General features: G+C 51.6%; 2 protein-coding genes across 9 annotated transcripts in view; one reads left to right on the top strand and one right to left on the bottom strand.

Annotated features, from left to right (window-relative positions):
* The window catches only part of NUCB1 (nucleobindin 1), a 26,780-nt gene extending 15,815 nt beyond the window's left edge, over nt 1-10,965 (bottom strand). The window contains exons 1-6 of the mRNA XM_016936478.4: nt 10,838-10,965; nt 10,084-10,189; nt 7,050-7,296; nt 6,491-6,636; nt 3,240-3,347; nt 1,817-1,949 (exon numbers count right to left, since the gene is read on the bottom strand). Coding sequence (XP_016791967.1) covers nt 1,817-1,949; nt 3,240-3,347; nt 6,491-6,625 — 376 coding nt within the window. The 5' untranslated portion in view covers nt 6,626-6,636; nt 7,050-7,296; nt 10,084-10,189; nt 10,838-10,965. The remainder of the gene's footprint in view (nt 1-1,816; nt 1,950-3,239; nt 3,348-6,490; nt 6,637-7,049; nt 7,297-10,083; nt 10,190-10,837) is intronic.
* Nucleotides 7,221-26,512, top strand: TULP2 (TUB like protein 2). 8 transcript variants are annotated; one of them, XM_063802053.1, is made up of 14 exons: nt 7,221-7,458; nt 8,778-8,922; nt 9,536-9,568; nt 10,010-10,061; nt 10,855-10,981; nt 11,909-12,046; nt 12,250-12,414; nt 18,073-18,194; nt 19,438-19,749; nt 22,139-22,251; nt 23,641-23,755; nt 23,835-23,933; nt 25,466-25,637; nt 26,357-26,512. In XM_063802053.1, the coding sequence occupies exons 3-14, from the start codon at nt 9,537-9,539 to the stop codon at nt 26,470-26,472; spliced, it is 1,563 nt and encodes a 520-aa protein (XP_063658123.1). In that variant the 5' UTR covers nt 7,221-7,458; nt 8,778-8,922; nt 9,536; the 3' UTR covers nt 26,473-26,512. The 8 variants fall into 8 exon arrangements, with proteins under 8 accessions (XP_063658123.1, XP_063658121.1, XP_063658124.1 ...); XM_063802051.1 differs by lacking the exon at nt 7,221-7,458 and adding an exon at nt 8,652-8,693; XM_063802054.1 differs by lacking the exon at nt 7,221-7,458 and adding an exon at nt 8,658-8,693 and having other exon boundaries at nt 8,778-8,819.

Below are 26,512 nucleotides of genomic sequence, written 5' to 3'. Positions count from 1 at the left end.
CTGGGTGTTGTGGCAGCTGGATACTGGTGCCCTAAAAGATATCCACATCCTGATCCCCGGAACCTGTGAATGTGTGACCTTTCCGGGCTAAGGGGCCCTGGCGGATGAGATTACATTAAAGACCTTAAGATGGGGGCCAGGGCCGGTGGCTCAGGCCTGTAATCCCAGCACTTTGGAAGGCCGAGAAGGGAGGATCACTTGAAGTCAGGAGTTCAAGACCAGCCTGGCCAACATGGCAAAATCCAGTCTCTACTAAAAATACAAAATTAGCCGGGCGTGGTGGCACACACCTGTAATCCCAGCTACTTGGGAGGCTGAGGCAGGAGAATTGTTGAATCCAGGAGGCGGAGGTTGCAGTGAGCTGAGATCGCACCACTGTAGTGCAGCCTGGGAGACAGCGAAATTCCGTCTCACCAAAAAAAAAAAAAAAAAAAAAAAGGCCAGGAGCGGTGGCTCACATCTGTAATCCCAGCACTTTGGGAGGCCGAGGCGGGTGGATCACGAAGTCAGAGATCAAGACCATCCTGGCTAATACAGTGAAATCCCGTCTCTACTAAAAATACAAAAAATTAGCCAGGCGTGGTGGCGGGCACCTGTAGTCCCAGCAACTTGGGAGGCTGAGGCAGAAGAATGGCGTGAATCCGGGAGGTGGAGCTTGCAGTGAGCCGAGATTGCACCACTGCACTCCAGCCTGGGCGACAGAGTGAGACTCTGTCTCAAAAAAAAAAAAGAAAGATATTAGCTAAGCAAGGAAAAACAGTGTGACCTGATAAATTTCCCGATTTTATCGCTGTACTTATGCAAGACTATCACACTGAAATGTGTAAGGGTAACAAGATGGTGACTGTGGTGAAGTCCCAAACGTGAGTGACAAAGCAAATGGAGCAAATGTTAACTAGAGAAGCCAGGTCAGGGGTGTTCGGGAGTTTTCTGTACTACTCTTACAACTTTTCTAAAAGTCTGAAGTTTTTTTTTTTTGAGATGGGATCTTGTTCTGTCGCCCAGGCTGGAGTACAGTGGCGCAGTCATGGCTCACTGTAGCCTTGACATCCCAGGCTCAACGATCCTCCCACCTCAGCTTCCTAAGGAGGTGGGACCACAGGCTGCATTACCATGCCCAGCTTATTTTTTAATATTTTTTTATAGAGACAGGGGTCTTGCTATGTTGCCCAGGCTGGTTTTGAACTTCTGGGCTCGAGTGATTCTCCTGCCTCAAAAAGTGTTGGAATTGCAGGCGTGAGCCACTGCACCCGGCCTCTACCAGAATTTTAAATGACAATGATTTTTTTTTTTTTTTTGAGTCAGAGTTTCACTCTGTTGTCCAGGCTGGAGTGCAATGGTGCGATCTCGGCTCACTACAACCTCCGCCTCCCGGGTTCAACCAATTCTCCTGCCTCAGCCTCCTGAGCAGCTAGGATTACAGGCATGCACCACCATGCCCGGCTAATTTAGTATTTTTAGCAGATATGGGGTTTCACCATGTTGGCCAGGTAGTCTCCAATTCCCGACCTCAGGTGACCTGCTTGCCTCAGCCTCCCAAAGTACTGGGATTACAGGCATGGGCCACTGTGCCCAGCCCATGATAAAGATTTTTAAAAACAACAAATGGAAACAGAATATAAACAAACAACATTGTAATGTTAATATTAAATCATGCTGGGAGGAACACTGGGGCAATCTCCCACGCACATTTCAGCACATTTCGCAGCGGGGAGGGAGGCCTCACCTGCCTAGCACACAACCACCTGGAGGCCGGGAGTGAGGCCACCCTTCCCCACCCCTCCCTGCCTGTCCCTCCCGCCCTGCCCCTGCTCACTGGGATCCTGCTCGGCGTCCATCTTGGCCTTGAGCAGCATCCGCAGCCGTGACACCTCCTGTCGCTTGAGCTCATCCAGCTTGGTGCGGACGTGGTGGCTGACAAAGTCCAGCTCTCGGCTCAGCTTCCCGCTCTGACGTGAGAAGAGACCCTGGTCAGCCTGGGGGCCTGCTCTCTGTCTTCTCTGGAAGCTTCTTATAAGCTTTCTCATGCCCCAGTCTTATACTGCCCCTTCCCTGCTTATAGTCCCCCAGCTCCTCAGAGTCTCCAGGAAGGACAGCTCCCAGCCCGTCAGCCTGGCATTCAAGGCCCTGCCCACCTCTGCTGCCCCATCTCCTGTCATTCATCAAGCCACATGTTTAGGGCCAGGTGCGGTGGGTCACGCCTGTAATCCCAGCACTTTGGGAGGCTGAGGTGGGAGGATCTCAAGATCAGCCTGGGCAACATGGCAAGTCCCTGTCTCTAGAAAAAATACAAAATTAGCCGTGCATAGTGGTGAGACCCAGGTCCATGAGAAGGACAGATCCTGATACGAGGGTTCAGTGTCCTACTCAGTGAAATGGGGACAATGATGGTGCTCCTAGAGGCCTGATATGGGAGTTCATGGTGATGTAAGGGACACCAGCACCTCCCTTATTTTGAATTCTTCCTCCGTAGAAGGCACCATAGGAGCATTCTGTTAACGCAGCCCTCCCAGAACACTTGCTAAGGAGTGTCACCATGCTCTTCCAAACCCTTTACACATCTTCCTTTGGAAAATCCAAACCCCAAAATCCTTCCCTTGGAAAATCCAAATCCGAACTGTGCGCGGCAGGTTCTATGATGTCTCCCATTTTACAGATGGGGAAACTGAGGCACGGTGAGGGGAGGCCCCATAGCTGGTAAGTGGCGGAGCTGCGACTGAAAGCCTGCCCGTGGGACTCTGCACTAAACACGTATTCTGTGTTCCCCAAAGCTCTTCCCAGCTTGTGACCCCAAGAAGCAACTTCTCCCTGAGTCTTACTTTGGTGATTTTCAAATACAGGCACAGCTGGAGCCATGTGGCCCCTTTGAAGAAACCAGTATGGTCAGGCATGGTGGCTCATGCCTGTAATCCCAACACTTTGGGAAGCCGAGATGGGCGGATCAGGAGTTCAAGACCAGCCTGGCCAACATGGTGAAACCCCGTCTCTACTAAAAATACAAAAATTAGTCAGGCATGGTGGTGTACGCCTGTAATCCCAGCTACTTGGGAGGTTGAGGCAGGAGAACCGCTTGAACCTGCGGGGTGGAGGTGCAGTGAGCTGAGATCACACCATCGCACTCCAGCCTGGGTGACAGAGCAAGACTCCGTCTCAAAAAAAAAAAAAAGAAACCAGTCCTCCCCTGAACTCTGCCCTCCCAGCACGTACCCCTCCCACAGCCCCCACTCCCCCAGCCGCACCTTGATGTCCTCCGCATTGGCAGCCTGCAGCTTCTCTCGGAAATGCCCATCCGTCTCCAGCACATCGATGACCTCCTGGAGGTACCGGTGGTAGTACAGGCCTGTGTCCTGAGGCAACAAGGACAGACATAGCAGCCCCTGCTCCCACCCCCATCCCCACCCTCACTCCTGTTACTGCTATGGCCTGCTCCCCGGGGCAGCTGACAAGGGACTCAGTTTTTACCTTTTCCCACATATGCAGCAAAGATGAAATGAAAATCACATCAGTGAACACCCAGCCCAATACTGCCCAGAGTGGGTGCTCAGAGTGGACATGACTTGTTGGGAAGCTGTGAATCATACCTTTATCCATCCATCCAACCATCCATCCATCCATGCATCCACCCATTCATCCATGCATCCACCCACCCATCCATACATACATCCCACCCACCCATCCATCCATACATCCTACCCACCCATCTATCCACCCATCATCCATCCATCCATCCATCCACCCACCCACCCATCCATCCATCCATCCACTCATCCATCCACTCATCCACCTGCCCATCCATCCACCCACCTATCCATCCATCCATCCATCTATCCATCCATCCATCCACTCATCCACCCACCCATCCATCCACCCGCCCATCCATCCACTCATTCATCCATCCGCCCACCCATCCATCCATCCACTCATCCACCCACCCATCCATCCACCCGCCCATCCATCCAACCACCCATCCATCCAACCATCCATCCATCCATCCATCCACTCATCCACCCACCCATCCATCCACCCGCCCATCCATCCACCCGCCCATCCATCCACCTGCCCATCCATCTACCCACCTGCCCATGCATGCATTCATTCATTCAACAAACATTCACCAGGCCCCTATCATATGCCAGGCACTGTGAACAACATAGACAAAAGTCCCAGGCCTCCTAGTCCCACCCCTGTCATGCGTAGCTGGGTGGGACTTTACTCTCCCTGGGCCTTCTATGCTCTTCCTATTTATAAAATAGGCAATATATCTTCTGCCTCCCAGAGTTGTGGTGAAAAGCAAATAAGATAAGTTGGAAAAAATAAATAAATAAAATTACAAAAGAGAGAAGGCCAGGCATGGTAGCTCATGCCCGTAATCCCAGTGCTTTGGGAGGCTGAGGTAGGAGGATCAAGGCTGCAGTGAGGTATGATCCTGCCACTGCGCTTCAGCCTGGGCACCAGCACAAGACCCTGTCTATTAAATATATATATATATATAGACATTCTTTACCACTTTACCAAGTCTCACAAGATCCCACATGATCCACATAATCCCCCTCTCCCCTCCCCCTCACTCTCCCTGCTCCAGCCACAGCAGCCTCCTTGACGTCCTCAACTTGCTCTGCTTTCTCCTACCAAGTGGCCTTTGCTCATGCTGTTCCCTCTGCCTGGAATGCTCTTCCCCTCACTTCCTCTCTTCCTTGCTCTTGACTTAACATATCTCTCCAGTTCAGAACTCAGTGGCTCACACCTATAATCCCAGCACTTTGGGAGGCCGAGGCGGGCAAATCACTTGAACTCAGGAGTTTGAGACTAGCCTGGGCAGTATAATGACACCCTGTCTCTATCAAAAATACAAAAAAAATTAGCTAGGCATGGTGGCACATGCCTGCAGTCCCAGCTACTCCAGAGGCTGAGGCAGGAGGATCGCTTGAGTCTGGGAGATGGAGATTGCAGTGATTGCACCACTGCACTCCAGCTTGGGTGACACAGCAAAAATCCAAAAAAGAAAAAGAAAAAGAAAAAATGAGGTGGCTCATGCCTGTAATCCCAGCACTTTGGGAGGCCGAGGCAGGCAGATCAAGAGGTCAAGAGATCGAGACCATCCTGGCCAACATGGTGAAACTCCGTCTCTACTAAAAATACAAAAATTAGATGGGCGTGGTGGTGTGCGCCTGTAGTCCCAGCTACTCGGGAGGCTGAGGCAGGAGAATCACCTGAACCTGGGAGGCAGAGGTTGCAGTGAGCCAAGATTGCACCACTGCACTCCAGCCTGGTGACAGAGCGAGAAAGAAAGAAAGAACTCAACTCACGACTCCCTTCCTCCCTGACTGTCACCCCTGGTGTTCACTCTCATAGAGCCCTGCCCTTTGTCTTCCATCTCCCAGTGAGCAGGGATAGTCCATGGGCATGGGGCATGCACATGGCTGGGCCCTAACAACTATGCAACACATAGGCAACACTATGCCTGGCTCACAGAAGGTGCTCAGGAAACATGTGGAATGGAAGAAAAGAAATGGGACTCAACAAAGCCTTCCTGGGTCTGCAAGGATTTCACAGAATAGAGGCCTAGCTTGCAGCGTGGGGACCAGGAACATGCAATGATCCGTTCCAGGGGATAATGACTAGCCCATTCTTTGTTTTTTGAGACAGTCTCAGAAAACAGAGTCTCAGCTCTGTTGCCCAGGCTGGAGTGCAATGGCGTGACCTTGGCTCACTGCAACCTCCACCTCTCTTGGTTTCAGCACGAGAATTCGTGCCTCAGCCTCCCAGAGTAGCTGGGATTATAGGCGTGAGCCACCACGCCCAGCTAATTTCTGCATTTTTGGTAGAGATGGGGTTTTGCCATGTTGGCCAGGCTGGTCTTGAACTCCTGACCTCAAGTGATTCGCCTGTCTCGGCCTCCCAAAATGCTAGGATTACAGGCATGAGCCACTGCGCCTGGTCTGACCAGCCTATCCTTATGGGGAGCTATAGGAAGATTCGGACCACAAGACACTCACTGACCTTCAGGATCTCCAAAGTTCCAAATCCCTTAAGACCAAAGCTTTTATTGGGTTTGATAAACACATGTTGGAATTAATAAACAAGCAGTTCACCCGCCCTTTTGTAATTTAAACTACAACTCCCAAGAGCACCATGAAGTCAGAATACCCCAGCTAGCCAACATCAACTGCTACTGGGAACTAGCAACATGGTGCTACTGGGAAATGTAGTTTTGTTTGTTTGTTTTCAAATTCCTTCTTGGGTGGAGAGAATCTTAAAAAAACAGACGTTTAGTTGGGGCGTGATGCAGATTTTCCACACCTCAGAGTCAGGGACCTCCAGTTTTTCACCAAGTCAAACCCCTGCTGCTGGGAGGAATGGTGGGCAAAAAACAAGCTACAACTGTAGGGCCAGGAAGTCACTGGAGCATCCACCCTACGGGCACCGGGGTCTGCAGGAGCTGTAGTACCACTGCAAACACCTGGCTGGATAGCAGGGCAGGGCCACTCACGGGACTCTCAGTCGCAGGGGTCTCCTCCTTGTGGGGCGCCCCTCGCTCCAGGGGGACAGCCAGCACGGCGCGAAGCAGGAGCAGCAGCAGCAGCGGCAACAGAAGGAGGGTTCCTCGGGGCCCAGAGGGAGGCATGGCAGTGTGGTCTGTTGGGGATGGAGGGCTGAATAATGCATAATGTCTGTCCCAAGCCTCTTCCTCCCCTGGAACCAGGAGTTCGGGCCCCCAGCGCCGCCCCCACTTCCAAGAATCAAGACACAAGCATTTTGTTACCCAGGCCCCAGGATTCCAGGCCTCCGGCCTTCCCTTCCTCCGACACAGGAGTCTGGGCCCTCAGACCCAGGGGTCCTGGCTCCCAACAGGCTCCTCTCTCACACTCAGGAATCCGGGATCTCGGCCGCCTCCTCCCCCAGACCCAAGAGTCCAGGGTCCCAGCCTCCTCTTTTCCCAGGACCTAAAGTACTGGCACCCAGTGCATCCTCCTCCGGGACCCAGTTTTCCAGCCCTCTGGCCCCCATCCTCCCTAGGACCCAAGAGTATGGGAACCCTGGCCTCTCACCTCTCCTTCACCGCAGAGGGCGTTTTCCAGGGCGGGCAAGGACCTCCGGTGCGTTCTTGGTGACTTCCCCCCTAGACCACGCCCACTTATCCAGAGGCCCCGCCCCAAAGAGGTCTGATTGGTCCACGCTGGCTCTGTAGCTTTCATCCACGTCCAGCGGCCCCGCCCCTTGCCGAAGTCGCTCGTATTTTCGTGAACGCCTCGCTTCTTTCTCGGAATCCCAGCCTCTTGACGCCACATTTCCCGCCTATGCCAAAAGAGAGAGAAGGCTTTCAAAGATAACTAACTACAACTCCCTGCCGGCCGGAGGAAAAATAACTTCCGCGGACATCGTGGCCCCTTCGCCTCATGGGAGCTGTAGTTTTCCCATTTATTTTCGCCCCACGAAGTGCCTGGAAGTTATAGCGCGGTAGCAATTGCATAGCCTTTCTTATGAGTTTCTTTCTTCTTCTTCTTCTTATTCGAGACAGGGTTTGCTTTGTCACCCAGGCTGGAGTGCAGTGGCGCAATCACTTCTCACTGCAGCCTCTACCTCCCAGGCCCAAGCAATCCTCCCGCGTCAGCCTCCCAAGTAGATGGGACCACAGGCCACACTACCATGCCTGGCTAATGTATATTTTTTTAATTTTTAATACAAATATTTAAATCTTTAATTCCTTTTTAGCCTTTTTTTTTAACGTTCTGTCTTTCACACTTCTCACACTTTGTTGTTGTTGTTTTTTAAAGAGACGGATGTCAAGCCGGGCTTGGGGGTTCACTCCTGTAATCCCAGCACTTTGGGAGGCTGAGGCAGGCAGATCACCTGAGGTCAAGGGTTTGAGACCAGCCTGGCCAACATGGAGAAACCTCGCCTCCACTAAAAATACAAATTAGCCAGGCGTGGTTGCGCATGCCTGTAATCCCAGCTACTCAGGAGGCTGAGGCAGGACAATCTCTTAAACCCGGGAGGCGGAGGTTGCAGTGAGCCGAGATCGCGCCACTGCACTCCAGCCTGGGCGACAGAGTGAGACTACGTCTCAAAAAAAAAAAAAAAAAAAATCTCTGTGTTGCTGGTCTGGATCTGGATCTCCTGGACTCAAGCAATCTTGCCTCCCCGTCTTCGCCTCCCAAAGTGCTGGGATTACAGGCGTGAGCCACTGCGCCCCGCCTCTTTTAAGTTTCTTGTAAGCGAGATGTGTACAGTGAGGCCGCGAGGTCTCTGGTCTCTCTCTCTCTCTTTTTTTTTTGAGACGGTGTCTACCTCTGTCACACAGGCTGGAGTGCAGTGGCGCGATCTCAGCTCACTGCAAGCTCCGCCACCCGGCTTCACGCCATTCTCCTGCCTCAGCCTCCCGAGTAGCTGGGACTACAGGCGCCCGCCCGCCACAACGCCCGGCTAATTTTTTTGTATATATATATATTTTTTTTAGTAGAGACGGGGTTTCACCATGTTAGCCAGGATGGTCTAGATCTCCTGACCCCGTGATCCGCCCGCCTCGGCCTCCCAAAGTGCTGGGATTACAGGCGTGAGCCACCGCGCCGGGCCGGTCTCTGGTCTCTTTAAGGAACCCCCACACGTCATTCGTGTTCAGAACCCCCGGAGCAGGGTTGCCTGGCTGCATCAGTGACCGAGTTCGTTACTTTGTTGGAAGTGGAGAGTGGAAGGTCAGAAGGGAGTGGACCAGGTCAGGTCCCAGGGGGAATCCTCCCTCCCTCTGAGCCGTCTTTCTTCTCCTCCCTATTTCATAGATATCCCGAGATTAGGTCCCCAGCTTCCAAAGAGAGGATCAGGTATGTTTAGAGATTGGCCAGAGAGGCAAGGTACCGAGGCATCAATGTGAGCAGCCTCTCCAGGCACCTGGTGAGGAGAACAAGTCTCCCGGATCCCAGGCAGGTGGGCAGTGGAGTTCTAGGCCGCTGGGGGCTGGGTGTTTGAAGTGCACAGTCCTGAGTTCTGATGCCTGGGTGCTGGAGAATTAGATATTTGGGGGAGAGAGAAGCGGACTTGCAGACCCCTGTGGGAAGCTGGAAACAGGCTACTAGATCCCGACAGGAGTGGGTGCTGGGATTCGGGCTGCCTGGGTCCGGAAGCAAATTTAAAGGTAAGGATCAGGCCGGGCACTGTGGCTCATGCCTGTAATCCTACCACTTTGGAAGGCCAAGGCGGGCAGATCACCTGAGGTCAGGAGTCTGACACCAGCCTGGCCAACATAGTGAAAACCGGTATCTACTAAAATACAAAAAAATTAGGCATAATAGCGGACGCCTGTAGTCCCAGCTACTCGGGAGGCTGAGGCAGGAGAATCGCTTGAACCCAGGAGGTGGAGGTTGCAGTGGCCGAGATGGCGCCACTGCACTGCAGCCTGGGCGACAGAGCGAGGCTCAGCTGTCTCTAAATAAATAAATAAATAAATAAATAAATAAATAAGGCTAAAGAGTAGGTGCTAGTGGGCAGGATCCATTGGGATGTTGGTTCTGATCCTGACTCCTCATTCTTGCTTCTGCAGAATGTCTCAGGATAATGACACATTGATGAGAGAGTGAGTAGGGAAACAGATGGGTAGGGGTGGAGGTGGAAAGGGCTGGGGACCCCGTGCACTCGGCTCTGGCTTCATAACCATGTTTGCAGGTTCAGCACCATCGGCCTTGCAGGAAGGGGCTTGGGGACCTGGACTCCTGTGTCCTGAAGGGATGGGGCTAGGGTGCAGACTTCTGGGTCTGAAAGAGAAGGGGTTGGGGGCCCCAGACTCCTGAATCCTGAGACAGGAGGGACCTGGGATCTCTGGGTCCCGGCTTCTGTGGGCCAGTGCCAGGAGAAAGGGCCCTATAACTGGTGGAGCAGGCTCAGGTTCTGCACTTTCTGTGACCTCACAGGTGCCCAGAACCCAAGCTGAGATAGGGGCAGGATGGGGGAAGGAGGGACTCTCTTGGGCAACCGAGGTTCCCTGTGCACTGTCACCATGGGCCTGTGTCTCTCTCAGCATCCTGGGGCATGAGCTCGCTGCTATGAGGCTGCAGAAGCTGGAACAGCAGGTATTGTGCCCAGGAATCTCACCACTCCAACTCTTCCGCCTTCTGTGCCTCCCCAGGGGCCTCTCCACCAGGTCTTGCTCTAGGACTCCCGGCCCGTGTTGGCTGTCTCTCATTCTTGAGTTTTCCCACTGAGAAATGAGAAAATAGGAATTTGGGGCCGGGCAGGGCAGCTCACGGCTGTAATCACAGCACTTTGGGATGCTGAGGTGGGCGGATCACTTGAGGTCAGGAGTTCAAGACAAGCCTGGCCAACACGGCGAAACCCCGTCTCTACTAACACAAAAAAAATTAGCCAGGTGTGGTGGCAGGCGCCTGTAATCCCAGCTACTGGGGAGGCTGAGGCGGGAGAATCGTTTGAATCCGGGAGGCGGAGGCTGCAGTGAGCGGAGATCGTGGTACTGCACTCCAGCCTGGGCGATAGAGCCAGACTCTGTCTCAAAAAGAAAAAAAAAAAAAAAAGAAAGAAAGGAAAAAGAAAAGAAAATAGGAATTGGGGGTTCTAAAGAAGCAAACAAACCCTTGTGATGAATTTCTAAGGAACAAGGCTTCTAGAAGGCAGGACTCCTGGGTCCTGGGGGATGAGAGGACAGGGTGTCAGGACTCTTGGATCTGAGTCCAACGGTGGAATGAGGGAGGAGCTGCTGAAGAACTGAGGGCCTGGACATGTGGGCCCCAGTGGAGGAAGGGGTTCACGAACTCTCGCGCCGATGCGAGCCCTTGCCCCAGGCCCCACCTCACTTCTGTCTTCCCATCTGGTTCCTGTCCCGGACACCCACCTCTCCCATTTCCCCAGCGGCGGCTGTTTGAAAAGAAGCAGCGACAGAAGCGCCAGGAGCTCCTCATGGTTCAGGCCAATCCTGACGCTTCCCCGTGGCTTTGGCGCTCTTGTCTGCGGGAGGAGCGCCTTTTAGGTGACAGAGGTGACCAAAGGCCCCTGGGGGCGTTCGCCTGGAGGGGAGGGGCCTGTGGGAGTCTGTGGGCGGGGCCTAGTGGATGAAGGGGTGGAGCCTTAGGGTGGGGACTTGGCAGTGGATGGGGGCGGGCCTTGGCCCAGGAGAGCTTTAGAACAGGGCCTGTGGGCGCCCAGGGGAGAGGCTTGTGGGGGCCCCCCGCGGCAGGACCTGTGAGGGAGGGGTTCGGGGCGGGGCTACAGAGCGCAGGGGCGGGGCATGGTACAACTAGCAGGGGAAAGGGGCAAGAGAATGTGATGATTGGGCTTGGCAGAGCTCGGTGGTGGAGCCTGGGAAAGCCGGGACCCCCACCCCAAACCCGGGATTGCGGAGACGGGGTCTAGGGGTCCGGGGCGGGGCGTGGTCTCATTACGAGAGCCTGGCGCGAGATTCTTTACGTGCGGAGCCCGCAACAATCCAGCGGCAGGGCTGTGCTTGTTTGAGGCTTAGGATGCAGTTTGGGACCTGGGTCTCAAGGTTTGGGTGGTCCGCGAAACAGGGTGATTTTTTTTTTCTTTTTTGAGACGGAGTTTAGCTCTTGTTGCCAAAGCTGGAGTACAATGGCGGGATCTCGGCTTACCGCAACCTCCGTCTCCCGGGTTCAAGCGATTCTCCTGCCTCAGCCTCCCGAGTAGCTGTGATTACAGGCATGCGTCACCAAGCCCGGCTAATTTTGTGTTTTTAGTAGAGACGGTGTTTCTCCATGTTGGTCAGGCTGGTCTCGAACTCCCGACCTCAGGTGATCCGCCTGCCTCGGCCCCCCAAAGTGCTGGGATTACAGGAGTGAGCCACGGCGCCCGGCGGGGGTGATATTTGGGAGCCCAGTGACGGGGTGGATTTTGGTTGAGGACCGGAATTTGTAGATCGTTTTCATGGGCTCGCTGCACCTTCTCCCAGGCCTTGGGAACCCTTTCCTCCGGAAGAAAGTGTCAGAGGCACATCTGCCCTCTGGCATCCACAGTGCCCTGGGCACCGTGAGCTGTGGTGGAGACGGCAGGGGCGAGCGCGGCCTCCCGACACCGCGGACAGAAGCAGGTATTTGCGAGTCCATCGACCTCCTAGACCCCAGAACTCCGTCCCCACTAAAACCCAGGAGTCTGGTGCCTCAATCCATCTGTCCAAAATACTCAGGAGCTCAGGACCGCACCCACTCCTTCCTCACACCAAGGAGTTCAGGTCCTGAGCCGCCTCCTCCTGCAGCATCCAGAAATCCAACTCTCCCCTCCTTCCTTCCTCAGTGTTCAGGAATCTCGGTCTCCAGTCCCCTTTCTTATCCTGGCTCCCAGACAATTCCGATGCAGAATTGGAGGAAGTCTCCGTGGAGAATGGTTCCGTCTCTCCCCCACCTTTTAAACAGTCTCCGAGAATCCGACGCAAGGGTTGGCAAGCCCACCAACGACCTGGTAATTTAGGGGACATTGGGGTGAAACCTGGGATCTCCTGGTTCATGCAGCAAATCTTCCCCTTTCTTAGGTAGCAGCTTCACTGAAGTATAATTCACAAACCATACAAGTCACCCATTTAAAGTTCACAATTCCATGGTTTCCAGTACAACGGTCGCCCCTCGGTATCTGCAAGTGATGTGTTCCAGGAACCCCACAGATACCAAGATCCGCAGACGCCAAAGTCCCTTATATAAAATGGTGTAAAATTTGCATATAAACTATGAACATCCCCCCATATACTGTAAGTCATCTCTAGATAACTTATAATACCTAATACAGTATAAATGCAATGTAAATATTTGTTGCTGTTGTTGTTGGGAGGGAGTCTCACTCTGTCGCCTAGGCTGGAGTGCAGTGGCGTGATCTTGGCTCACTGCAACCTCCGCCTCCTAGGTTCAAGCTATTCTCCTGCCTCAGCCTCCCAAGTAGCTGGGACTACAGGTGCGCACAACCACGCCCAGCTAATTTTTGTATTTTTAGTAAAGATGGGGTTTCACCATGCTGGCCGGACTGGTCTTAAACTCCTGACCTCATGATCCACCCACCTCAGCCTCCCAAAGTGCTGGGATTACAGGCATAAACCATCATGCCTGGCCCGTAAATAGCTGTTATATTTTATTTAAAAAATTTTTTAAAAATAAAGTGCCTGCACTTTGGGAGGCCGAGGCGGGCGGATCACGAGGTCAGGAGATCGAGACCATCCTGGCTAACACGGTGAAACCCCGTCTCTACTAAAAATACAAAAAAATTAGCCGGGCGTGATGGCGGGCGCCTGTAGTCCCAGCTACTCGGGAGGCTGAGGCAGGAGAATGGCATGAACCCGGGAGGCGGAGCTTGCAGTGAGCCGAGATTGCGCCACTGCACTCCCGCCTGGGCCACGGAGCGAGACTCCGTCTCAAAAATAAAAAATAAAAAAAAATAAAATAAAATAAAGTGCCTGTAATTCCAGCACTTTGGGAGGCTGAGGCTGGTTGGTCACTTGAGTCCAGGAATTTGAGACCAGCCTGGCCAACGTGACGAAACCATGTCTCTACTAAAAATACAAAAATTAGCCAGGCAAGGGGGTGCAGGCTTGTAATCCCAGATACTCCGGAGGCCAAGGCAAGAGAGTCGCTTGAACCCAGGAGGCCGAGGTTGCAGTGAGCCGAGATCATGCCACTGTACTCCAGCCTGGGTGACAGAGCAATACTCTGTCTCAAAGAAAAAAAAAATTGGTTCTGTTATTTATTGTCGTCTTGTTGTTTTTCAATTTCTTTCCTGAATATTTTGGGTCAGCAGTGGGGATGTGGAGCCTGTAGGATACGAGAAGCTAACTATATTTACATAATTCTGCAACCGTCACCACAATCAATTTTAGAACATTTGTATCACCCCAGATAGAGATCCTGCATCATGGCTGGGCGCGGTGGCTCACGCCTGTAATCCCAGCACTTTGGGAGGCAAAGGTGGGTGGATCACCTGAGGTCAGGAGTTCAAGACCAGTCTGGCCAACATGGTGAAACCCAGTCTCTACTAAAAATACAAAAATTAGCTGGGCGTGGTGGCATGCACCTGTAATCCTAGCTGCTGGGGAGGCTGAGGTGGAAGAATTGCTTGAACCCAGGAGACAGAGGTTGCAGTAAACTGAGATCAGGCCACTGCATTCCAGCCAGGGTGAAAGAGCGAGACTTTGTCTCAAGGAAAAAAAAAAACAAAGAAAGAAATAGTGCATCAATTAGCAGTCACCCCTTTTCCATTTACCCTAGCCCTTGGCAACCACCAACTTCCATTGTCTTCTTAGATTTGGCTATTCTGTACATTTCACACAAATGGAATCATATACATATGTGGTCTTTTGTATGTGGCTTCTTTCTTCAATTCCTTTTTTTTTTTTTCTTGAGACAGAGTCTTGCTCTGTCTCCCAGGCTGGAATGCAATGGCGCGATCTCAACTCGCTGCAACCTCTGCCTTCTGGGTTCAAGCGATTCTCCTGCCTCAGCCTCCCGAGTAGCTGGGGTTACAGGCGCGTGCCACCATGCTCGGCTAATTTTTTGTGTTTTTTAGTAGAGACAGGGTTTCACCATGTTGGCACAGCTGGTCTCAAACTCCTGAACTTGTGATCTGCATGCCTCGGTCTCCCAAAGTGCTGGGATTACAGGCGTGAGCTAATGCACCTGGCCTCTTTTGCTTTGAGATGGTGTGTCACTATGTTGCCTAGGCTGGTCTTGAACTCCTGGGCTCAAGTGATCCTCTCACCTTGGCTTCCGAAAGTGCTGGGATTACGGGTGTGAGCCACCGTGTGTCTTCATTCACCTCATTCACCTAACGATTTTTTTTTTTTTTTTTTGAGACGGAGTCTCACTCTGTCACCTAGGCTGTGTGGGGAAAAGAAAGAGATCAGATCGTTACTTTGTCTATGTAGAAAAAGGAAGACATAAGAAACTCCATTTTGATCTGTACTAAGAAAAACTGTTCTGCTGGCTGGGTGCGGTGGCTCACACCTGTAATCCCAGCACTTTGGGAGGCCGAGGCGGGCGGATCACGAGGTCAGGAGATCGAGACCACAGTGAAACCCCACGTTTACTGAAAATACAAAAAATTAGCCGGTCGCGGTGGTGGGCGCCTGTAGTCCCAGCTATTCGGGAGGCTGAGGCAGTAAAACGGTGTGAACCCGGGAGGCAGAGCTTGCAGTGAGCTGAGATCGCGCCACTGCACTCCAGCCTGGGTGACAGAGCAAGACTCCGTCCCAAAAAAAAAAAAAAAAAAAAACTGTTCTGCTTTGAGATGCTGTTAATCTGCAACTCTTGTCCCAACCCTGTGCTCACAGAAACATGTGTTGTATTGACTCAAGGTTTAAGGGATTTAGGGCTGGTCAGGATGTGCTTTGGTAAAAATGGTTTTGCAGGCAGTATGCTTTGTGAGTCATTGCCATTCTCCATTCTCTATTAACCAGAAACATAACACACTGTGGAAGGCTGCAGGGACCCCTGCCCAAGGAAGCCTGGGCATTGTCCAGGATTTCCCCGACTGAGACAGCCTGAGATATGGCCTCGTGGGAAGGGAAAGACCTGACGGTCCCCCAGCCCGACACCCGTAAAGGGTCTGTGCTGAGGAGGATTAGCGAGAGAGAAAGGCCTCCAGGCGGTTAAGATAAGAAGGAGGCATCTGTCTCCTGCACGGATCTGGAAATGGAATGACTCAGTGTAAAATCGACCATACATTCTATTCTGAGATAGGAGAAAACCGCCTTATGGCTGGAGGCGAGACATCATGGCGGCAATACTGCTCTTTACTGCACTGGGATGTTTATGTAAAGTTAAACATAAATCCAGCCTATGTGCACATCCAGGCACAGCACCTTTCCTTAAACTTATTTATGACACAGAGTCTTTTGTTCACATATTTTCCTGCTGACCGTCTCCCCACCATCACCCTATAGTCACACCAAATTCCCCTCACCAAGATAGTAAAGATAGTGATCAATAAATACTGAGGGAACTCAGAGACCAGCGCTGGTGCAGGTCCTCACTTGCTGAGCACCGGTCCCCTGGGCCCACTTTTCTTCCTCTATACTTTGTCTCTGTGTCTTCTTTCTTCTCTCAGCCTCTCGTCTCCACCTTGCGAGAAATACCCACGGGTGGGGAGGGGCAGGCCCCCTTCAGGCTGGAGTGCAGTGGCACGATCTCGGCTCACTGCAACCTCTGCCTGCTGGGTTTAAGCGATTCTCCTGCCTCAGCCTCCTGAGTAGCTGGAACTGCAGGTGCGCGCTGCCATGCCCTGCTAATTTTTGTATTTTTAGTAGAGACCGGTTTCACTATGTTGGCCAGGCTGATTTTGAACTACTGACCTCGTGATCTGCCCACCTCCGCCTCCCAAAGTGCTGGGATTACAGGCATGAGCCACCGCCCCTGGCCCACCTAACAAATTTTTTTTTTTTTTTTTGAGACGGAGTCTCACCCTGTTGCCCAGGCTGGAGTGCAGTGGCACAATCTCGGCTCACTGCAAGCTCCGCCTCCCGGGTTCACACCATTCTCCTGCCTCAGCCTCCCAAGTAGCTGGGACTACAGGTGCCGGCCACCACACCCGGCTAATTTTTTTTGTTTTGTTTTTGTATTTTTAGTAGAGACGGGGTTTCACCGTGTTTGCCAGGATGGTCTCGATCTCCTGACCTCGTGATCCGCCCGCCTCGGCCTCCCAAAGTGCTGGGATTACAGGCGTGAGCCACCGTGCCCGGCCATAAAATTTTAAGGTTCATCCGTGTGGTAGTATTATCAGTACATCATTCCTTTTTATTCCCTTATAATATTCCATTGTGGTGACGTTTCCTTTTATTTTCATGAGATGGCCAATGATTTCAATGACAGAATTATTATCACCCCAAACTCCATCCCCCCATCTTCAGTCTCTGTGATGCTTTGTCTGAGATAAGGAAAAGGAAAGACCCTAACCCCTCCCTGTCCTTAGATCCAGGGTAATCAGAAACTCTGGCCCTTGTAGACTTCCGCGCACCTGGAGGAGGAGGAGATTGTTGCAAGTGAGGGCGCTGAGTCATGAGTAGGGACTGAGAACCCAGGAGTTCTGGCCTTCTCTGGCTAGCACTGATGATGGTGTCCCACACTCCTGGGATCCAGCTGTCCTGAGCTTAGTCCAGGCTTCTTTCATCCTTTAGGTGAAGGGGTGGGTTGCCCCTCCACACCTGTGGGTTCGTTAGGTGGAACGAGAGACTTGGAAAAGAAAAAGACACAGAGACAAAGTATAGAGAAAGAAATAAGGGGACCCAGGGAACCAGCATTCAGCATATGGAGGATCCCGCCAGCCTCTGAGTTCCCTTAGTATTTATTGATCATTTGTGGGTGTTTCTCCGAGAGGGGGATGTGTCAGGGTCACAAGACAATAGTGGGGAGAGGGTCAGCAGACAAACACGTGAACAAAGGTCTTTGCATCATAGACAAGGTAAAGAATCAAGTGCTGTGCTTTTAGATATGCATACACATAAACATCTCAATGCTTTACAAAGCAGTATTGCTGCCCGCATGTCCCACCTCCAGCCCTAAGGTGGTTTTTCCCTATCTCAGTAGATAGAACGTACAATCGGGTTTTATACCGAGACATTCCATTGCCCAGGGACGGGCAGGAGACAGATGCCTTCCTCTTGTCTCAACTGCAAGACGCATGCCTTCCTCTTATACTAATCCTCCTCAGCACAGACCCTTTACGGGTGTCGGGCTGGGGGACGGTCAGGTCTTTCCCTTCCCACGAGGCCATATTTCAGACTATCACATGGGGAGAAACCTTGGACAATACCTGGCTTTCCTAGGCAGAGGTCTCTGCGCCCTTCCGCGGTGTTTGTGTCCCTGGGTACTTGAGATTAGGGAGTGGTGATGACTCTTTAGGAGCATGCTGCCTTCAAGCATCTGTTTAACAAAGCACATCTTGCACCGCCCTTAATCCATTTAACCCTGAGTGGACACAGCACATGTTTCAGAGAGCACGGGGTTGGGGGTAAGGTTATAGATTAACAGCATCCCAAGGCAGAAGAATTTGTCTTAGTACAGAACAAAATGGAGTCTCCTATGTCTACTTCTTTCTACACAGACACAGTAACAATCTGATCTCTCTTGCTTTTCCCCACATTAGGGACCCATGCGGAGGGTGAGAGTGACTCCCAGGATATCGGAGATGCACACAAGTCACCCAATATGGGACCAAACCCTGGAATGGATGGTGACTGTGTATATGAAAACTTGGCCTTCCAAAAGGTAGGAAAATGCACAATCACTCAGGATATTGGAAGAAGAGGGCTAGCCTCGGACCTCTGGTGAGGGTGGGGCTAAAATTCTGCCGCCCAATCAGAAGCTCTTTTTCCCGGTGGCGATTAAGCTGGCAGAGACTTGTGTGTGTGCGTGCGTGCGTGCGTGTGTGTGTGTGTGTACCATTCATCAAATCAGAGGATTTGACTTGACATGGACATGGCCATTAAAATACAGCTTATGGTATGGTGGCTCACGCCTGTAATCCCAGCACTTTGGGAGGCTGAGGTGGGCAGATCACTTGAGGTCAGGAGTTCGTGACCAGCCTGGCCAACGTGGTGAAACCCTGTCTCTAGTAAAATACAAAAATTAGCCAGGTGTGGTGGCGCACGCCAATAATCCCAACTACTCAGGAGGCTGAGGCAGGAGAATCACTTGAACCTGGGAGGCGGAGGTTGCAGTGAGCTGAGATTGCACTCCAGCCCGGGAGACAGAGTGAGACTGTCCAAAAAAAAAAAAAAAATAGGTGCAGCCATGGAAAGACAGCGAGCTTCAGAAAGGGCAGAACACTGATCGAAAAGGGCCAGTTGCAGGCCAGGAACGGTGACTCACGCCTGTAATCCCAGCACTTTGGAAGGCCGAGGCAGGCAGATCACCTGAGGCCAGGAGTTCCAGACCAGCTTGGCCAACTTGGTGAAGCCCCGTCTCTACTAAAAATACAAAAATTAACTGGGCGTGGTGGCGAAAGCCTGTAATCCTAGCTACTTGGGAGGCTGAGGCAGGAGAATTGCTTGAACCTGGGAGGCAGAGGTTGCAGTGAACCGAGATCGAGTCACTGCACTCCAGCCTGGGCGACAGAGCGAAACTCTGTCTTAAAAAATAAAAGAAAAGGGCCAACTGGCACTCACTTTGGTGTTGGTGAAAGTGCAGTAGATGGTTTCTCTTGAGGGTAGATCTGGGTTGTATTATGTTATCTAGATCAAACTAACAGCCATTTTAACGGAATGGGCCTTGCTTTCAGAAAGGAATTTTCCAATCAGCAGGTGGAATGCGTGTGGCTGCAGAGGAAAGCGAATAGACTGGCCAGTCAACAGAGGAGGGCGTGACTGGGTGGACTGAATGAGATTTTTGACCAATAAGCAGAAAATGTGGATGGGCAAGGGCGGGACCCTAGGGCTGGGATGGCCAATCAGTAGTAAGCAAGGCTGGGCCGGTGGTTGTCCCTCGACTTTAAATTTGGTGCCTGGGCTAGGAAGAAGACTTGGAAAAGAAGAGAGAGGCCTCTGAGTCTACAGGGACGAACTCCTCAGCAGCAACCAACGAAGAGTTGTCCAAGGCCCTGAAAGGCGAGGGTGGCACGGACAGCGACCATATGAGGCACGAAGCCTCCTTGGCAATCCGCTCCCCCTGCCCTGGGCTGGAGGAGGACATGGAAGCCTACGTGCTGCGGCCAGCGCTCCCGGGCACCATGATGCAGTGCTACCTCACCCGTGACAAGCACGGCGTGGACAAGGCCTTGTTCCCCCTCTACTACCTCTACCTGGAGACCTCTGACAGCCTGCAGGTGCAGTAAGCCAGCCCAACAGCCTTGGGAGTAAGCCCCCACCTCCCAGGCAAAATCCCACTCCTTTCTGAGCTAGGTCAAGACCAGCCTGGTGCTGGGCACAGTGGCTCACGCCTGTAATCCCAGCACTTTGGGAGGCTGAAGCGGGTGGATCACCTGAGGTCCGCAGTTCAAGACCAGCCTGACCAATATGGTGAAACCCCGTCTCCACTAAAAATACAAAAATTAGCCGGGAGTGGTGGCAGGCGCCTGTAGTCCCAGCTACTCAGGAGGCTGAGACAAGAGAATCGCTTGAACCTGGGAGGCGGAGGTTGCAGTGAGCCGAGATTGCATCACTGCACTCCAGCCTAGGCGACAGAGCAAGACTCCAACTCAAAAAACAAAACCAACCAACAAACACAAAAAAGACCAGCCTGAACAACATGGCAAAACCCCATCTTTACAAAAAATACAAAATTGGTCAGGCGTGGTGGTATGTGCCTGTAGTCCAAGCTACTCGGGAGGCTGAGGTGAGAGGATTGCTTGAGCCTGGGAGTTCAAGGCTGCAGTGAGACGTGATCACGCTACTGCCCTCCAGCCTGGGTGACAGAGTTAGACTCTGCATAAAAAAAAGAAAAAAAAAAAAAAAGGGCTGGGCGCGGTGGCTCACACTTGTAATCCTAGCACTTTGGGAGGCCGAGGCGTGCAGATCACAAGGTCAGGAGTTCGAGACCAGCCTGGCCAACAAGGCGAAACATCGTCTCTACTAAAAAATACAAAAATTAGCCAGGCGTGGTTGTGGGCGCCTGTAATCCCAGCTACTCAGGAGGCTGAGGCAGGAGAATGCTTGAAACTCGAAGGCGGAGGTTGCAATGAGCTGAGATCTCACACCACTGCACTCCAGCCTGGGCGAAAGAGCGAAACTCCATCTCAAAAAAAAAAAAAAAAGACCGGGCACGGTGGTTCACGCTTGTAATCTCAGCATTTTGGAGGCCAAGGCAGGTGGATCATTTGAGCTGACAAGTTCCAGATCAGCTTGGGCAGCAAGGTGGAACCCTGTCTCTACAAAAAAAAAAAAAAATTAGCCAGGCCTGGTGGTGCCCACCTGTAGTCCCAGCTACTTGGGAGGCTGAGGCTGAGGGAAAATGGCTTGAGTCCAGGAGGTGGAGATCTTGTGTCAAAAAAAAAAAAAAAAATAGTCTGGACCGTCCCTCACTGAGCCTTCCTTGCTATAAGCTATCAGGCCTCGCTCAATCCTGAGATAAATCCTGCCTCCAGCAACCAGGCCCCTCCCCTCACAAATTTGTCTTTCCAGATCCAAGCCCCACTTCTCTCAATCTAGTCTTTCTGGCCTTTACCCTGCAAGTATGGTCTCCTCTCCTCGGGGTATCCTCTCTCCCCCTAGAAAGAGGTTTTTTGCCCTACTCAGAGCCAACCAAACCCATTTTTCTTGGTGAAACGCCTACCAAAGTCCTGCTGCAATATTGCAAGTGAGGGTGCTCCCCATTATCCAAAGCCAGACCCTTCCTGGGCTAAGCTTCAACTCTGGACCCATAGGCAGAAGGAATGAGGAGGAGATATTAAGACAGGAAGCTTCCATTCAGGACCCAGCTGATGGCTTCCCTCAGTGAGAACCACATTTCCCAGTAAGTCTTTTTTTTTTTTTTTTTTTGAGACGGAGTCTTGCTCTGTCGCCCAGTGCAGTGGCGCGATCTCGGCTCACTGCAAGCTCCGCCTCCCAGGTTCACGCTATTCTCCTGTCTCAGCCTTCTGAGTAGCTGGGACTACAGGCGCCCGCCACCACGCCTGGCTAATTTTTTGTATTTTTAGTAGAGACGGGGTTTCACCGTGTTAGCCAGGATGGTCTCAATCTCCTTACCTCGTGATCTGCCCGCCTGGGCCTCCCAAAGTGCTGGGATTACAGGCATGAGCCACTGTGCCTGGCCTCCCAGTAAGTCTTGAGAAGCTTGTTGTGCCATCACTGGCTCCTCTATCATGGGACATGACGTTTCCTTGTCTTTGGACCCCTGGCTCTAACCAGCTTCCAGAAGTCCATTTTTTTTTCATTGTTTTTTATTTTTGTTTTGAGATGGAGTCTCAGTCTATTGCCCAGGCTGGAGTGCAGTGGTGCGATCTCAGCTCACTGCAACCTCTGCCCCCTGGGTTCAAGCAATTCTCCTGCCTTAGCCTCCCTACTAGCTGGGACTACAGGCACGCACTACCACGCCTGGCTAATTTTTTTTATTTTTAGTAGAGACGGGGTTTCACCATGTTGGCCAGGCTGGTCTCGAACTCCTGTCCTCAAGTGATCTGCCTGCCACAGCCTCCCAAAGTGCAGGGATTACAGGCATGAGCCACCACACCCAGCATCCAGAAGTCCATTCTAATGGACTGTTCCTCTCATCCATAGCGCTTCCTCCTGGCTGGGCGAAAGAGAAGAAGGAGCAAAACTTCTAATTACCTCATCTCTCTGGATCCTACACACCTATCTCGGGACGGGGACTATTTCGTGGGCAAAGTCAGGTGGGTAGAGCTCTGACATGTGGTGAGGAGCAGTTAGCAGGGAGCTTGGGGACAGGGGGACTCCATTTCCCAGCAGGCCACAGAGCATACCTTCCACCTGCTCAGGGACCAGAAGAACTGAAGGGTTTGGAACGTAGGCTGGCATTTAAGGCAGTTGACTCCTTGAGAGGCAAGGGACTGGGATTCCTAACTTTCTCTGGGAAAAGAGGCCTGGAATGTGTGAATTATTGCATCCAAAAAGGAAGAGGGCGTGGTGAGGTGGCTCACGCCTATAATCTCAGCACTTTGGGAGGAAGAGGCGGGAGGATCACTTGAGGTCAGGAGCTTGAGACCAGCCTGGCCAACATGGTGAAACCCCGTCTCTACCAAAAATACAAAAATTAGCCAGGCATAGTGGCGTGCACCTGTAATCCCAGCTACTTGGGAGGCTGATGCAGGAGAATCACTTGAACCCAGGGGGCAGAGGTCTTGGTAAGCTGAGATTGAGCCACTGCACTCCAGCTGGGGCAACAGAAAAAAAAAAAAAAAAAAAAAAGGGTTCCTAAAGGGCCCTTTAAATAAAATAGGGAGGCTACATAAAGTACATGGCTCACCCAAGAAATGAGGGGGCCTGGGACCATGGATGCTGGAAACGTGGTTGTTTCATTTATTTAATTATTATTATTATTATTGAGACAGAGTTTCACTTTTGTTGCCCAGGCTGGAGTGCGATGGCGTAATCTCGGCTCACTACAACCTCCGCCTCCCGGGTTCAAGCAATTCTCCTGCCTCAGCCTCCTGAGTAGCTGGGATTACAGGCATGCACCACCACGCATGGCTAATTTTGTATTTTTAGTAGAGACGGGGTTTCTCCATGTGGTTGGTCTTGAACTCCCAACCACAGATGATCCACCCACCTTGGCCTCCCAAAGTGCTGGGATTACAGGTGTGAGCCACCGTACCTGGCCTCATTTATTTAATTATTTATTTTTATTTATTTATATATTTATTTAGAGACAGGGTTTCATTCTGTCACCCAGGCTGGAGTGCAGTGGCAAGATCACGGCTCATTGGAGGCTTGACCTCTGGGGCTCAGGTGATCTTCCCACCTCAGCCTCTTGAGAGCTGGGACCATAGACACAAACTGCCATGCCCGACTAATTTTTCTATTTTTTGTAGAGAAGGAGTTTTGCCATTTTGCCCAGGCTCAAGCTATCCTCCTGCCTCTGCCTCCTGGAGTGCTGGGATTACAGGTGTGAGCCCCTGTGCCCAGCCAGGAACATGATTCTTAGACATTCGGACATAGTCTTAGACATAGGGGATTGATGGGAAGAGTCGATGCGATGAGTGACACTTACTCAAAGAGTAACACTTAGTATTTTTATTCTATCCATTCCCTTCCTGGAGCAGATCCAATGTCTTCAGCACCAAGTTCACCATCTTTGACAATGGGGTGAATCCTGACCGGGAGCATTTAATCAGGAATACTGCCCGGATCAGACGGGAGCTGGGGGCTGTGTGTTATGTGAGTGTCCTGGGGATGAGAGAATGGGGTAGGATAGTCGGAAGAAGGAACCAGGCCAACTGGAATGTAATACCCCCAGGAGCCCAACGTCTTAGGATACCTGGGGCCTCGGAAAATGACTGTGATTCTCCCAGGAACCAACAGCCAGAACCAGCGAATCAATGTCCAGCCACTAAATGTGAGTCTCTGACATCAGGAATCTCTGGGTCAGTGGAGAAGGGGCTGGGGCCGGTCCTCCTAGATCCCAGAGGAGGAAGAAGAAGAGGAGGAAGAGGAGGCCAGTGGGTTGCAGGTGTCACATGAAGCCTGAAGGACTTTGTTAGACTTCCGTGTCTCAGGGAGTAAAAGACTAGAGACTCAAAACATTTGCATCTGAAGAAAAAAGGGTTGGTGGTAGGTTAACAAACTTACCAAAAAGGGGTCTGATCCAGACTCCAAGAGAGGGTTCTTGGATCTCAGGCAAGAAAGAATTTGGGGCCAGTCCGTAGAGTCAAGTGAAAGCAAGTTTATTAGAGAAGAAATAAAAGAATGGCTACTCCATAGGCAAAGCAGCCTTGAGGCCAGCTGGTTGGCTATTTTTATGGTTATTTCTTGATTATATGCTAAACGAGGTGGATTATTCATTAATTTTCTGGGAAAGGGGTGGGCAATTCCCAGAACTGAGGGTTCCTGCCTCTTTTAGACTCTCTCTTTCTTTCTTTTTTTTTTTTTTTTTTGAGACAGAGTCTTGCTCTGTCGCCCAGGCTGGAGTGCAGTGGCGCGATCTCAGCTCACTGCAAGCTCGGCCTCCCCAGCTCACGCCATTCTCCTGCCTCAGCCTCCTGAGTAGCTGGGACTACAGGCGCCCGCTACCATGCCTGTCTAATTTTTTATATTTTTAGTAGAGCCGGGGTTTCACTGTGTTAGTCAGGATGGTCTCGATCTCCTGACCTCGTGATTCACCCGCCTCGGCCTCCCAAAGTGCTGGGATTACAGGCGTGAGCCACCGTGCCCGGCAGTAACCTCTCTTACAAGCAAAATTTATTCAAAGACCTATGCTAACATTCTTAAATATCTGTTAGCCGTAATAAAGAAATCAGTGTACTTTACGTTTTTAGCTCCCACAATTTACCCTAAATATTTGCCCTGGCATGCTTGCACCGGTCCAAGCAAGCATTAGGTCATAGCCTGTTCCTCTTCCTTATTTGAAGGTGTTTTTACCTTTCTCAACATTCCACAAGTTACTTTCTCCTTCCTTTGTATTCTTCTGCTTTTTCCTCTTTTAAAAAGTTCTAAGTTGCTAGCCAATTGGGGCAAATACAGAACGTGAGGTCCCGCTCCAGCCAGTGGAAACCCGACACGGCAGTAGGGTGGATGCGTCAGGTTATAAATGACCCTGTTTCCTTTGTTCAGTGTACTCTCATGGCAAAACTCCTGGTGAGTGTACCCTTTCTGCAGAAAGTAAAAAAATGGCCTTGCTGAGGAAATTAAATTTATGTGCAAGTGCTATTTCTTTACGGCACCGGGGAACAAGCATTTCTAACATTGTGATGCCAGTCCTGTCAAACTCCTGTCTCATCCTGTGACTAAGAATGCCTAACCTCCTGGGAACGCAGCCCAGCAGGTCTCATCCTCATTTTACCCAGCCCCTGTTCAAGATGGAGTCGCCCCTGTTCAAGATGGAGTTTCGAAAGCCTCTGAGAAAACCACAGCCCCTTCTTTACCTTCTAGGAACAGGAGTCGCTACTGAGTCGTTACCAACGTGGGGACAAACAAGGGTTGCTTTTGTTGCACAACAAAACCCCGTCGTGGGACAAGGAGAACGGTGTCTACACGCTCAATTTCCATGGTCGAGTCACTCGGGCTTCGGTGAAGAACTTCCAAATCGTGGATCCCAAACACCGTGAGCTCCTGGAAACCAGTTTAGCCGGGCCAGGTGGGGTGGGGGTTAGGGTGTGAACGGAAGGGAACTACATCTCCCATCATCACTTGAGCGTTTTTCTAGGCAGGGCAGATGCCACCCTATTGCAAAGCCTATTGGGAATTGTAGTTTACACACCCTCAGGGTTTCTGGCTTAGTAAGGGCACCGCTCAGCCTCTTAAAAGTCTCCATTCTCGGCCTGTTGCGGTAGCTCACGCCTGTAATCCTAGCACTTTGGGAGACCGAGGCGGGTGGATCATCTGAGGTCAGGAGTTCAAGAACAGCCTGGCCAACATGGTGAAACCCTGTCTCTACTAAAAATACAAAAATTAGGCCGGGCACTGTGGCTCACACCTGTAATCCCAGCACTTTGGGAGGCCGAGGCGGGCGGATACAAGGTCAGGAGATCGAGACCATCCTGACTAACACGGTGAAACCCCGTCTCTACTAAAAATACAAAAAAAATTAGCTGGGTGTAGTGGTGGTCACCTGTAGTCCCAGCTAATCAGGAGGCTGAGGCAGGAGAATGGTGTGAACCCGGGAGGCAGAGCTTGCAGTGAGCCGAGATCGCGCCACTGCTCTCCAGCCTGGGCAACAGAGCAAGACTCTCTCTCAAAAAAAAAAAAAAAAAAAAGTCTCAATTCTCGAAGCTGGGAGATGAGAGAGTCAGGCTAAGGCTTTGTTCCTGATTCACTTCTCAGAAGAACATCTGGTGCTCCAGTTCGGCCGAGTGGGCCCAGACACATTCACCATGGACTTCTGCTTTCCATTTAGCCCGCTCCAGGCCTTCAGCATCTGCTTGTCCAGTTTCAATTAGAAGCTGGCTGTTGAATAACTCAATAAAATACCATACCCTT

Source organism: Pan troglodytes, chromosome 20, assembly GCF_028858775.2.
Source record: "Pan troglodytes isolate AG18354 chromosome 20, NHGRI_mPanTro3-v2.0_pri, whole genome shotgun sequence".
Taxonomy (NCBI): domain Eukaryota; kingdom Metazoa; phylum Chordata; class Mammalia; order Primates; family Hominidae; genus Pan; species Pan troglodytes.
The sequence above is the reverse complement of the archived record's forward strand: the minus strand, read 5'-3'. Positions and strand labels throughout refer to the sequence as shown.

Excerpts from the sequence above, each read along its gene's own strand:
- TULP2 (XM_063802048.1), top strand. The coding sequence starts at position 9,537 with ATGTCTCAGGATAATGACACATTGATGAGAGA. Across the intron at positions 10,062-10,854 it reads TGCAGAAGCTGGAACAGCAG|CGGCGGCTGTTTGAAAAGAA; the intron begins GTATTGTGCCCA and ends CCATTTCCCCAG. Across the intron at positions 23,756-23,834 it reads AGCTGGGGGCTGTGTGTTAT|GAGCCCAACGTCTTAGGATA; the intron begins GTGAGTGTCCTG and ends TAATACCCCCAG.